This window comes from Etheostoma spectabile, chromosome 6 (genome assembly GCF_008692095.1).
Source record: "Etheostoma spectabile isolate EspeVRDwgs_2016 chromosome 6, UIUC_Espe_1.0, whole genome shotgun sequence".
Classification (NCBI taxonomy): domain Eukaryota; kingdom Metazoa; phylum Chordata; class Actinopteri; order Perciformes; family Percidae; genus Etheostoma; species Etheostoma spectabile.
In genome coordinates this window covers 2,172,252-2,186,218 of record NC_045738.1, presented here as the reverse complement: position 1 = coordinate 2,186,218, position 13,967 = coordinate 2,172,252, and the positions used below count along the sequence as shown (strand labels likewise).

At 40.0% G+C, this 13,967-nt stretch overlaps 1 protein-coding gene across 11 annotated transcripts in view; it reads right to left on the bottom strand.

Annotated features, from left to right (window-relative positions):
• The window catches only part of LOC116691760 (RNA-binding motif, single-stranded-interacting protein 3), a 221,956-nt gene that overhangs the window by 34,897 nt on the left and 173,092 nt on the right, over positions 1-13,967 (bottom strand). For all 11 annotated transcript variants that reach the window (XM_032519635.1, XM_032519639.1, XM_032519633.1 and 8 more), the window contains 2 exons: positions 2,488-2,645; positions 1,327-1,406 (listed from right to left, as the gene is read on the bottom strand). In XM_032519635.1, coding sequence (XP_032375526.1) covers positions 1,327-1,406; positions 2,488-2,645 — 238 coding nt within the window. The remainder of the gene's footprint in view (positions 1-1,326; positions 1,407-2,487; positions 2,646-13,967) is intronic.

Below are 13,967 nucleotides of genomic sequence, written 5' to 3'. Positions count from 1 at the left end.
GTGTGTGTGTGTGTGTGTGTGTGTGTGTGTGTGTGTGCGTGCGTGCGCGTGTGCGTAAGAAACTGAGCAGCCCACCATGCTGTACCTCACAAATCATACTGCCAGGGCACAGCTCTCTCTGTCTGTCGTTGATTTCCATTTTCTTCAGTGTGGCGCAGCTTCCTTCTTTCTATCTATATTTGATCATTCTCTATCTCCATCTCTCCTCTCCCATTTTGTGTCACTTTCAGTTTGCTTCTCCCCACCTCAGCTTTCTCTTTTCTCTCACCTTGTCCTTGCTCTGTTATCTCACTCATGTTTAGTCACCCCACTTGGCTCTCTCTCTCTCTCTCACACCCCTCCTAATTTTTTTCCCAGACACAATGACATCCCCAATCTCATCCTCATTGCATCTCCTCCTCCTCTTCTCCCAACCTTTCCTTGTCTCTTTCTCTCTCTCCCTACACCCCACCCTTGCCCCCTCCCTCTTCCCCTCGTGCTTGTGTGCGGCTCAATCTGTGTGCCACACAGTCAATAGTCAATTAATCACTTAGATCTTCAACTCAAGGTGGTCGAAGGAGTGGGACGGACGGAGAAAGAGAGCAGCAGAGATGATGCTGATATATTATCAGTCGCACTAACACTGCTTGTACACAGACAGATGCTTTAACACCAAAAGGCGGAGATGTCCGTTGCATGACTGTAACTGATTAGAACTGTTGGATACACTCTTGATAGAGGTCCAAAGGGGCAGTAATGTTAGTTTCTTTAATAAAAGGTGACGCTGTAACAAGAGCAGAATGCAGGTATTTATATTTTCCAACGGATGTGGAAATTGTTTCTTTGAGAAGATGACTAACTGATAAAACATGTTATTAATTCATTGAAGTACAGTGATACTGTAGCGGCTATGGTTAATGGGTGTATTTAATCAAATAAAAGAAACATGTTTATATTCATCAAACTAAGTTACTGAAGATAGGTGTAATTTTGTGAGATTTTCAAACAATAACCAGACCTATTTATAAGAGCTGTCCACCTTATCACGATGTGCACATAACTACAGCATGATGTGCACAGGTGAAACATGACAAGATTGCTGTGTTCTCATCAATAAGACACTAAAAGATGACTTCCTTTACATTTGTTTCAACAAACATGCAAACGTCTGATCTTATGGGAGATGCTTCTAAAGGTTTGTGGAAAACTGAGTTAAAAGAACACGTTGAAGAAAGAAAAAAACACGAAGATTGAGTGTAAGATGCCACATAGAGCACCTGAACCTTTGCTATAGAAAAACACAAGCTTTGTCAGTACAACACAATGGTATTGGTGGTCTACACCTACCTGTCATGCCTGGAGGGATTTTCAAGAATTTCCCGTTGAAATTCTGAATCACCACATCGCACTTCTCTGTCGACTCCATCCTGACAGAGAGAAGAAAAGACAGAGGTGCTACTTAACAACACCAAGCTCCTTATGTTACTTTTCAATAGGCACAAAACGTAGTGTGGTTCTTAAAAGTGTGAATGTACTGTATGTGGATATGTGTGCATGCAAATGTGTCCTGCAATACAGTAAGTAAATGAAATGCCTGCATATTGTGCTTGTTTGCCAATGCATGCCTGAGCAAAATGCCTGAGGTAGGCCTGTGCATGTGTGTGCGTCTGTGTCTCTGTGTGTATTCTATGGGGTTTCCTCTCCTTTGTCCGGGTTTAAAAGCTCCATTCAGTCTGATCTGTTGTGTGTCATGTCCTCTTTGTCTGCCACCATTCAGTTCTGCTCACCCAATCACAGCTCAATGACTAATTGCCTGCTTGGCAAGCAAAAGCCAGTGTGTGTATGTATGTGTGTGTGGGAGAGAAAAATGGTGATGACGAGAGAGTGATTGAGAAAGAGAGAGAGAGAGAGAGAGAGAGAGAGAGAGAGAGAGAGAGAGAGAGAGAGCGTGGTATGTGAGCATGCATGTCTCTGTGTGTGTCTTGGGTCTTCTACACATAGCCAGTGACCCTGAATGGAGTCCTGACTGCATTCTAATCACTGGCACACTCCACGGTGTAACTGAGAAGACCACACACACACACACACACACACACACACACACACACACACACACACACACACACACACACACACACACACACACAGATAGAGGAGGGTGAAGGGGCCAAGGATACAGGAATGTGCAGTTGTATTCTTACAGCTAAAAGCCCATTGGTTGTAAAAGGCAGGAAGTCAACTCAGGGTTATGTTGCCTCTTGAATCTGAAAAAGTGTGATAGTGTGATAACTATGAATCTGTATTTTGTTGTGCCTGATAAGTAGTTATAGTTTTTCCAGCAAAAGCCTATGTTTGGTTGAGTTTGACACTTGGCATGTAAAAAAAACAAAAAAAAACAGTGGGAATGTAGTTGAGTTCTTCAAGCAATACTCCTCAAGCAGTACAAGATTTTTGGAGAGCCATAGGCGTAAGTGAGATCTTGTTTGCTTTCTCTCTCTCCGTGCATACCTAGCAAAGCCAACTCCTCTGCTCAGGCCATTGGCGTCCCTCAGTATCCGCGTGGAAATGACGTGACCAAAGGGCTTCAGCATGTTCTCCAGCTCCTGCTCATCCATGGACAGTGGCAGGTTCGAGATGTAAAGGTTGGTGGGGTCCTGCTCCTGTTGCTGTTGGGAAACACAGTAGCATAAGATATTAAAAAAAGAGTTATAATCACTTCCTTTGTCTTGCATGGGCAAAGGTTTCAAAGCCAGACAGAAAAGAGAATTAGCTTATTTCAGTCTAATTTTAGAGACTTCAAAATGCCTCTCGGAAACCTTGAAAATAATTACTATTGGGTTTCACAAAAAATAAATATGCGCTTGTATGCTATTTATTCTTGATAATCAACTTCACAAAACTGTCAGCGGATCATGCATAGAAATTGTACAATGTTGGATTCATCCTTACTTGTCCTTATGCTAAGCAAACAATTCTTTTTCATTTTTATTGTAGTGCATAAAATGTTTAAACTGAAGTAAAAGAAATAAAAGAGTTCACTATAACCCTCCAGTAAATGCTGGTTTTGCAGCATTAAAGGTTAAGGCAGCACCATTTCAATATTTCCATATTTATGACTATATATCCTACTACAAAATATCTGTGGTATCAAGTGGCAAACTCTCCTCAAAAGAGGAATAAACATTTCATTGAAAAGGCAGCGCACCAGCTTGACTCAGAACCCCTGAAGCAATATGGAAACCCCCTCAGGATTCATAGATGTTAACTGAGTTGCATAAAAAAAAAAAAAATCAAGGAAATGAGGGAACTTCCTTGTAATGTGCCTCTCAGTTAGTTCCTTCAAATAGTTTTGCTCTGTTTAGCAGCGCCCTATTGAATTGATCCTCTGCAGGAGACCAAAGCCTGTGTGTGCATGTGTGGGAGTAACTAGAACGCTGGCAAATTAAAGAGGGATGGATGCACGAGAGGGTTTGATAGAGGGTGCTCCTTTTTGTTATTGAGACTAGGCATGGAGAGCCGAAGTCACGCCCTTCTATATCAGGTCCATGGGACCTATGTTTCGAAAAAATATGAACGAGAGTTAACGGGGAGAGGCAAATTATTTTTTGATCCCGTTTGAATTGAGCCATGGATTACAAATATGATGTTTGTCAATGTAAGAGGTACTTTTTCAACGGATGAAAGTCAGTTTATTTTTAAACGGTTGAAGTATAAGACTGTGAAAATACGGATTTAGAAAGACTACACACTTCACTGTCGCATGGATGTAACATTACTAAAATAGGCAACGGATCTTGCTTGTTCTTTTGCTAATCTTCTAAAAACACACTTCACTGGATATAACACATCAGGTAAAAGAAAATGACATGTGTTGTGGAGCTAAGCGAGCTAGCTAGCGAGCAAGTTGAGCAAGCTAGGTGACGTACAATGTGAGAGACAAGAGATGTAGTTCACGGAGCGGTTTCACACAAAACTAAGTTGTACTATGACAAACCTAAGGCTAACAGACTTTCTTAGGCTGGAAAATGTTCTTTTAAATTGCTGAACATCATATTTGTAATCCATTGGTCAATTCAAAAAGGGTTCATGAAATAAGTTGCCTCTCCCCATTCACTACCAATCATATTTTGTCCTAATTAAGGTCTCATGAGGTCCACCGGCAGGGTTCAGACTTCGGTTTGCTATTCCACGGTTTGAAAAAGGCATGGTTTCAAAACCACTAAACGTTTTCCTGTCATACTGTTCCGAAGGTATGACCTGTTTTTTCTGAGTCTTAAAGGACAGAAAGTCCGGTTAGAAATCCCTCTCCCTGCTAGAGTGCAATGTGTTTCAAAATAAAATACATTGTGTTCAATGGCTACAATTTTTTGTGAAACTGTGATATTTTTGCTGAAGGTTCTCATACCGGCCCATGCCTAATGAGACAGCCAAAAAGGAAGAGTGATCGAGAGAAAGGGGGATGTGATACACATGTTCTATGAATCCTAAATACATGACTTCAAGACATTATTTTATGTTTTAATAAAACGTTTAGGACACATAGTTCCCCAGAATGCCTCTGTAATGTTTCTTTGATTCATGGGACTTTATGGTCACATCAGCTTTATCTCCCCTCTATGCCATAATTATGCTATGTATTAATTATGGCCTTGGAAATAACTTTGCAAATCTTGATGGTAAGGTACAACACTCAAATTTGTATTTCATAGCACATAACATAATTCTTATTAAGATCAGTGTCCATAAGTGCTTGGAAAGTCTCTGATACATTATATCAGATAGTAGCTCTTATTATAAAAACGTCACATATTTTATCTCGTGTCACCTGTGCACAAACCCAGGCTGCAGAAACACAAGTAACACACTGACATTGAATCCTGTGCAGTGCTGGAATGGGACACTAGTTGTATATTGGATTCGACAAATACTAATAGCAGTAGTGTGTATAGTGAGTGCTATGCGGTACACACCAAATGAAATGGTAAGAGTCCACAATGTTAAGTTTCGTTTTAGTGCTATGGCAAACAATTTATGTTGGATATATGTGGATATTTGTCTGTGTGTGTGTGTGTGTGTGTGTTGTTGGGTGAATACCTTATGACAAACAAGAAAATTGCCCAATGTGGCTCATTTTGAGTATAATCATTTTCCATGGAGGCTTTTCCTTTGCATGCAGAAGAGCTGTTTGATTTCAGGAGTGCCAGTTCCAAGTCTGGCTGACTGTGACCAGCCATCTATTTAATCAGTGACTCAGAATAAGCAGAACAGTGAGCAAGTCGGAAATATTTTACCTTTCTTTCTGAGTCTGAATCTCAATCTCTCTATCTTTGTCAGCAGGGATTTTCCCTCGACAGAGGCTCCAATACACAGAGTTGCACAGTTGTATTCCCACATGGGGCAACTGGCTTTCAATGTAATCTTTTACATTTGTGTGCATGCCTGTGTGTGTGTGCATTTATGCAAGCAGTGGCATCAAAGGCATGCAGTTGTGATGAGCCATTGATCTCCATTAAAGAGTTAGGTCACTGAGATTATCAAGACTTGCCACACACCTGGGTAAACTAATACATCACTGCTTTTTAACATAGAACACGTTTTTATCAAAGGGCAGTTTCAAAATTGTTCAAGTCTGTCTTAAAACAACAGACAGGTGTCCATAAGGACATTAGTTGGGTTTCCATTCAATTGTCAAGTGAATTTTAAGCAAACTTATGGAATTTTGCAAAAAAAAGGCGATTTAGGTACGTTTCCATTAACAGGTATGGAATGAATAAATAAGGCTCCAGCGTGGTTTTGTAAGAAGTTGGCAGTATAGTCCATGCATGGCTGTAATTGGCCAGTAAACAGAGTAGAAGAAGTAAAACTGAAAACAAAATGAGTCTTGGTCATCTAACCCATCTACGAGAGAAAAATGAAGAGAGGTCTTTAGGAATTTGTTTCAGTCGGGCAAGATATGATTGTTTTTTTCGTGTCAGCTAGTACTGGTTATGTTTTATGCTGTCTGGAGACACAGACAAATCCCCTACCTCCACTACCAGCCATATTTTGGAGTTGCCATCACTGCGACGACGACAGCAGAAACAGGTGTCTCCATATCCTATTTGTTGCAACTCTTTATCAAAAAAAGCACCAAAAAAACAAACAAGCGAGGGCAAAACTTTTTTGAGCAATTGAGGAAGTTTGATCGTATTTTTGTGAATGGAAATACGACTAATGAAACACGTGTTGCTGGGTGTAATCTTTCCTCCTGTTCGAACTGGCGGGTCAAAGATTCCTCCCTACTGCCTCTCATTAGCTTCAAGGAAACCTTTGGATTCATTTTTGTGCAGAATGACAACTGAATTTTGTCCGCCATAACTTATTTTGGAAGCCCATTAGGAAGGGACCTTTTCATGTCAACTATGAACAGAAGGAATGATGATAGCAAGCAAGGCAAAGCTGTTTCACTGTTCAGCTCCTAAGTAAACAGACTTAACAATTGTGAACCTATCCTTTAATTACTTCTCACAAGGCTTAGGCAAAAAGCAAAAGGGGCAATTATTAAAACTTTAAACAAATAATATTATCAATGTCTACACACTCTACTGATAAAACACTGCAAACTATTCTATTAGATAGGGACAGAGTTAGTGTTTTACTTGCAAACTTTACTTATGAAATGACTAAATGCATTGTATGCGTGACCTTCTTTTTATCATCAGAACATACAGACATAGCTGACTACACTGTGAGCTTTTTGTTTATGAAGTCAAGATATATTCTGGTTTGTAAAGGCCCGAACAATTGCCTCATGGGACCGTGTTTATACCAAGTGACAAACCCCAGCACAGTGGAATTGTGCTTGGCAATAATAAATAGTGGCTTAATAAGGCCTGGGTTGACAAACAGGACATTTCTTTATTCAGTTGCCGTGGGAAACCTTTATAATAAAAATCAGATCTTGAACACTCATCAAAAATGTGAATACCCAAAAGAAGATTCAGCAGTGCCTAAGGCTAATAAGGCTAAAGCTTATGAAGGTACCATAGCACATCCAAGTTGTAGGAATTTAGTGGAGAAATCACTGGAGAAACTAAAACACATTTATTGCCATGTTACACTGTTTAACATTACAGGTCTCAGAGTTTCTGTCATGAAAACAAATTAGCTCCAGAGCATTCCTGAGGCTATGATCCACTGCTTCAAAATCTTACTACGGCTTTGGATTTTATCATAATCAACAATAACTTGCTCATCTAGACACAAAGGACTTTCACTTTTCAGAATTCCCCCTCGCCGTCTGTGGAGGCAACACTGACAAAATCCATTTCTCTGTTTGCAAGCCACAAAAAAAGATTAAATGGTAAAACATATTTCCTATCCCTGTGGTCAATGTGGCTGCAAGCTAATTTCATCCAAAGACAATATGTCTTTAACAAAATCGCACAGTGGTTTTCACAATTTCAGCAAAAAGTGGGTCAGCTGTTTTGTTTCTGCACACATTTTCCGTACAGTCTGCAGTTAACAAGGGGAATGAATGCAGATTCCAAGCGAACAATCGGGATGCCATAACCTCTCCTCTACTCGTCCTACAGTTGCTGATTTTATGCATGTCTGTGCCCGCCTGGATATCCGTAGTTTTTCATTGTATCATTTCTATTGTCTCAGTCCAGGAAAATCAAGAGTGAGATGGGTAAGAAATCAACAGGGGTGGGTTATTGAAATCACATTACCCTTCACTCCACCATCTCTAGACACAGTTGGCTGTGAAATCATTTATTTGCACAAGTACTTCTGGGATGAAATAAAGTGCTTTGGAGCACTCACATGTGAATGAACTCTGCTTGACTTTGCTCAAAGTTGCCATTTGCACAAAGTTACTTCTCAGTGATCCCTAACTCTGCATGTTGCAAATGACTCACCTCTCTCTGTCCCCTCTCTCCCTCCTGTCTTGTCGCCCCCCCCTCTGTAACATCTGTCATGAGCTGGAAACAGCTTCACACCAACTGCGCCTCTCCCTGACTATATAGTCTGCCTGCCAGCCAGTCAGCCTGTGTTTTCAGCTCCATTAAACCTCATTGCAGCCTCATTATAGCAGGTCTGCACCTCTTATCATGCTACTTCCTGGTTACCCTGCGATGCAACAACACCTGCTGAAGACCTAGAGGGTAAAGAGAGGGCAAAGCATTGGTTAAATACCTGTGAAAAACACCTGCTAGCTCTGTATGCTAGATGGATGGATATGAGGTGAGACGGTACTTGAATGTCACATTTCTTTAAAATCCCACTTGCATCTCAAATAGCAACACTTCACATCCGACATGCCATACCACAGCCTCCCACAGCATGGAACAGGAATTGAGCAGGTATTGAAAATGAATGTAAGAAAAGATGAGGAAAAAATTAAGTGAAGACATAGGCTGTGAAATGCCTTGGAAACAACTTGCAGAGCACTTTTGAAAAAAAGCAGTATATGATTAGGGAAATGAGACTTTCTATTCATTATGTGTTGACTCCTTCCTCTACCTTTCAAGCCTGTTTTATGCATAATCCTGCTCATTTCCTCTTTTAATCCATCTATTCTTCCTTCTCATTTGCCCTCCTTCAGCCCACCTCCTCTCTATCCTTAACTTCCTTCTTCTCATGCTCCCCCTGTTCCTTGTTTCCTTTCCTCTTTTCCATACTTGCTATTTGCCCCTTCTCTCCTTCAGATTAATACTAATCTCCTATAATAGCCTTGCTGTTTAAAATGGTATCTGAATGCTTCATGAATATTTAAAGAGCAGAATTTTCCTTCTTCCTTTCCCTCTTGCCTCCTTGTTCTTTTCCTTCTGCCATGTCTTACATTTCCCTCTTCACATCATCTTTGGTTTCCTTCATTTCCAATCATCTCTCACCGCAACCTCTTTCTCTCTTTGCATTTCTGTCTTCCTCCATCTTCCTCTTCCTCGAGCCAAGATCTAATCTTTCATAATGATTGTCTGGGTGTCTAAACGCTCTCTAACGGCTTAATCAATACTTAATGAACATACCATAAATACTTTATGAACCCTAAACCCTGAAAATCCCCAGGGTTTCATTAGCCATGGAGACATACACTTTTCACCATCTTCATGATGACTGGAGGCTCAGTGAAATCAACACTGGATACTGATTACATCATCATTTAGTCTCTGGTCAGTTCATACTGTATTAATTCCACGCATGGTGTTCAGCTGCTGCTGCTGCTTCAAATGTGCATGTGTTTGCTGTGGTGTTGTAGGAAACAGCATATTTGCATATGATGCATGTCCTTTCAATTGTACACAACACCCATATGTCAAATAACTCTTATTCCGGTCAATTTCAACATGTAGCTAATTTTTTTTAAACGTGTAGTGCTGTCAGCACGACAAATGAAAACAATTGGCGCAGTCTACACTGAGTTATCCTCCTCTACTGCAGTCAAATTCGCTGTGTTCACTTGGAAGGAATAACTGCACATGGCTACACACTGGTAATGACATTTTAAGCTTGTTTAGAAGCTAAAAGTAGGTTTAAAACTTGCCCTGTTTAAGCCTGTTGGGTGCAAAATCTCGCAGGAGGATAACTCGGTGTAGACAGCACCGATTGTTTTCTTTTGTCTCGCTACTGACAGCGCTACAAATTTAAAAAAACGGAGCTAAATGTTGAAATCGAATGGAATTCTCCTTTAACTTGTATTTTTGCCTGTCTGCTGTATGCCTAATACTTTTGTTATTGGATTTATCTACCTACATGCATTATAAAATACGGAAATAAGTAAACATCCACATTCCTGAAGCATTGATGCATGTTTCAGCCACCTAAAGGCACTGCAATGTAAGTTTTTGCAAGTGAAGAGATCCCAGAGCTTGTGGATGTATGCTATATTCCTTACAAGAAGAGTCACAGCTGGTTATTTCTTGTGTTTGTGTATTGAATATCTCCAGAGATTTGGCTTAAAGTGCCCATATTATGAAAACAATCACTTTTTCTGGGATTTGGGTTATTTTATGTCTCTGGTGCTTCCACACACATACAAACTATCCATGCTGTTTTGAGTGAGATACGTGTTTCTCAATGTCCTCTCTGGGTGAGCTGTTCAAAATCTGCACGACTTTCTACGTAACTAGCCAAGATGAGGAGGCTAACCGTAGCACATGCTAGCGCTAGCATGCTAGCTTGTTCTCAATGGCAAAACACTGCTATAACACACACTAGTTCACCATAATATACAAAAGAACTACTTACATGTCCCTGTTCTGCAGGCATTCTACAAGTGCCCCTCGTTGGGAAGAAGTCTCCCAGCTAATCCTGCCTTGTACTGACCAACTGGGCGCTTTAAATATGTACAGTAACAAAAAAGGACATCACTGATGTTACATTCCTTCAACTTCCCAGAAATTTAAAATGTTCAAGCAGAAAAAAACATTAAACATTGATCAATGAACCTTGTAAATTCATCACCTGGTTTTTGCTGTGGCTAATTGGCTACAAAGGTCATTTACTTTAGCTAACGTATAAAGGGCTGAGCCAAAGCTGAAGCATCATCAAAACGGGGGTTAGATGCTTTTCAAGTGGTGGCATATTCAGAAGCACACAAGCTGTCTCCACTCTGGCTCTCTGGTGGCTGTGAAGTGGCACACTGACTATCGAAAGAAATGGCATCACACTTGACTAAGTGAGAGACTGACTATGTTTCAATGTTTAATTCAATTTTATGACGGGCAGAACGTTTTTCTCTCCCTTTGGCTATGAACGCTGCCTGTGTCTTTACACTCTGCATGACTCATTTAAAGCAATAAGAGAGGCCTTCCTAGATAATGGGGACTGCACACACACACACACACACACACACACACACACACACACACACACAACTCAATTCATCCCTTATTTGTATCTTTGTTAATCCTTCTCTCCAGCCCTCAATGATTTTGCATTGTACTCTGCTGTTCTTTTTTTCACTCATACTGTCTCTACTGTGTGTATTAAAAGGCCAGTAATTCATCACACATTTAGAGCAGAGTGCAGTCCCTGCTGCACACCAGTGTGCAGGCTGCTTGTCTGCCAGCCATCCAGAGCTAGAATCAATCATCCAAACCTGAGACATTGAAACCATCAGGGAGGGTCAGACGGAGATAGAATAGAGAGGGAGACACAGAGAAAACTAGAGGGAGGAAAAAGAGCTGGAGGAGCACATATAGACAGATATCCAGGCGGATTAAATAAACATTTCCTGGGCTGAATGCAGATCAAAATGCCTCATGATTTTTTTTAAGGCAGGGATACGAGATGGATAGATGCTTAGATAAACTAAACAACATCCTAGCATCCATAGCACTATAATTTTACATCTGTAATGTGTTCTTTTGTTTTTGATGTAGTTGTTTATTCTTCAAATCAACCACAGAAACACAACTTCTGGTGTGGGCTTGATTCCTAACAGTTGAGTAGAAGTGGTGTAATTTTCTGGGGTTTATGTGGTTGTTGTTGGTACTTCTTTATGGCTCGGGTTTGGACTTGTTTCAGCCAAAAACCCAAATGTGACATTTAGACTCATTGAAAAAATATATGTTTCTTATCTTGTGGGGATCCAGTAGAAACAGGCCTGTGACCCATTTTGGGATTAACATTACAATTTTGGCCGACTAGTAAAGTGTCTGAGCACCCACCGTGGGAAGCTTATTGAGAAAAATACATTTTTGAAGAGCTATGCTATGAAATTTAAAACACATGCTTATGAACATAGTCAAAAACAGAGTTCCTTAGATGAGATTGTTAAGACCCAAGGCACTGCTATAACACATAAAACTCATGTACAAAGATTACACACACGCCTACACATACCAGCCCTAATGCCATAAAAACATACTCAATGTGTACCGCACGCACGCACGCACACACGCACGCACCTCTAGCTCTCTTCCTTTTCTCTCTTCTGTAGTACTGAATGCTGTAATCAAGGCTAATGGGACTCAGCTGTTGGCCAGTCTAATTACCTGGAATGTAGACGGATGATCTGGGAGACAGACCCACACACACACACACACACACACACACACACACACACACACACACACAGTGAAGTGCCATCCATAGTCAAGTTTCCTATTTTCATGCACCTGCCACTCAAAGAACATAAAGTATGTGTTTACATGAATGCATGCATTTTTTTAATGGCAAAGAAAGCTCAGGCAACATTCCATTCTACCTCAGTCAGAAATTCTAATGGTGAAAAACCTGGTAGAGAAAAGCATGTGTCTAAATTTACACAAAACCTATTCATTATTTTAATTAGTGGAATAGTTCTAGTTATTTTTGACAAATTTTTCCATCATTTTCACCACAGTGTTTACTTCTAACTACATTCTCACCTATTTGACAAAGACTAACCTCCTTAAGAAGGTGAGGTGGATGGATTTTAAAACAATCACTCAAAGCCAAAGCAAAAGTGAAATAACCTTGAGCAGAATTTTTTAATTATTTATATTAAGAGGTGCACTGTAAGCATTTTTAGTGTCAAACAAAGCTATGATTGAGCAGCAAGTTAAGTGCTCTAAAACTCTCACAAAGTTCAGTATAATGGGATCAATAACTTCCAAATGGGTCTGATTTACTTGCTGTCCAGAATATAAAACATTCAACAAAACAGACGTCCTGTCTCTCCAGTTAATAATAGTTCATCCCATCCCACAGATCCAATTTCTGCATTACAAAGAACAACAAAAAAACATTGACAAGACTTGAATGTTCATGAAAATAGTGAGATTTTAAAACGAATCTCTTGTATGTCCGATAAATGACTCATTGGAGGCCTTGAGTATAGAACCAAGGAGGGGAGTCTGAAACTGAAACACAGAAAACACTCCTGTGTGTGGCTGTCATGGTGTGTGAGGGTGCACAGACATGCCAACTATCCCCTTTCGGCCATTACTGTGTGTGTGTGTGTGTGTGTGTGTGTGTGTGTGTGTGTGTGTGTGTGTGTATACACACTCATTAAGGATGGCAGCTACACATCCACACACAAATACAAAACGAAAAACACAGCTATAAACAGAGGTGTCACACTGGGCAGTGGAGATAATCATGGCAGAAGGAAGGAAGGAGCCTGGGTAAATAGAAATGAAATAGTTGAGAAGAGGAAGTGAGGAAGAGAAGGGAATATTAAACATAACAGAAGGATAGATTTTTTTCAAATGTAACTGCAGCATACATGTATTAACAAATGAACACGCTAAAATATAAATTATAATGATAGAAGTACAGTATAACGGTAAAAAAGGGTTGTAGAGGTAGTTCAATGGTGACCTGAGAAAACTAGAAGAAGGCCTTCATACTGTGTGAACGGATGTAAGAAGAATGAGGGTTAGTGAAGAGACCAAAGAATCTGTATAATGTCTAATGTCTCTTGGAATTAGTAAAACGTTGCGCACCACGGTTATAAAAGAACAAACAAGATGGTTAAAGCATGGACTACTTTTGCAAGAAATATTGTTATTCAAAAATGTTTTGGGTATTGTGGAATGAAAACACCATTGCATCCCTCTAGCCAAGGGTTTTTTCACCGGGTTAAAGTAAAATAATACACTTTCTAGAGGATAAGCAACCATATTGTGTGTCACATTGCAATATAAAGGGATTTATCAGTAGCATAGAAATACAAAATGAATTATTTTATGATGCCCAGTGACAGCAAAAATATAGACAATAAAATGATCCTAGTAGTAGTAGAGCTAGTAGGAGCATCTATACTGGTAACAGAAAACCTGTCCAAGCAAGGAAGTATTATTTATGAATCCTTATTAATTATGAAGCCAACAATTCTTTCAGGCAATCGATTGAAATGGGCAATGGAATCAAACGTTTTTACTTGAGTCAGATATGTCAACATACTATTTTTCTGATGACGCTACAACCATTGATTTCAATAATTAGGAAAGCTGTTTTTTTCATCAACAGACAGCAGTTTTATGTCTATGGCTTCTTGCTAAAGACACCATGTTTGG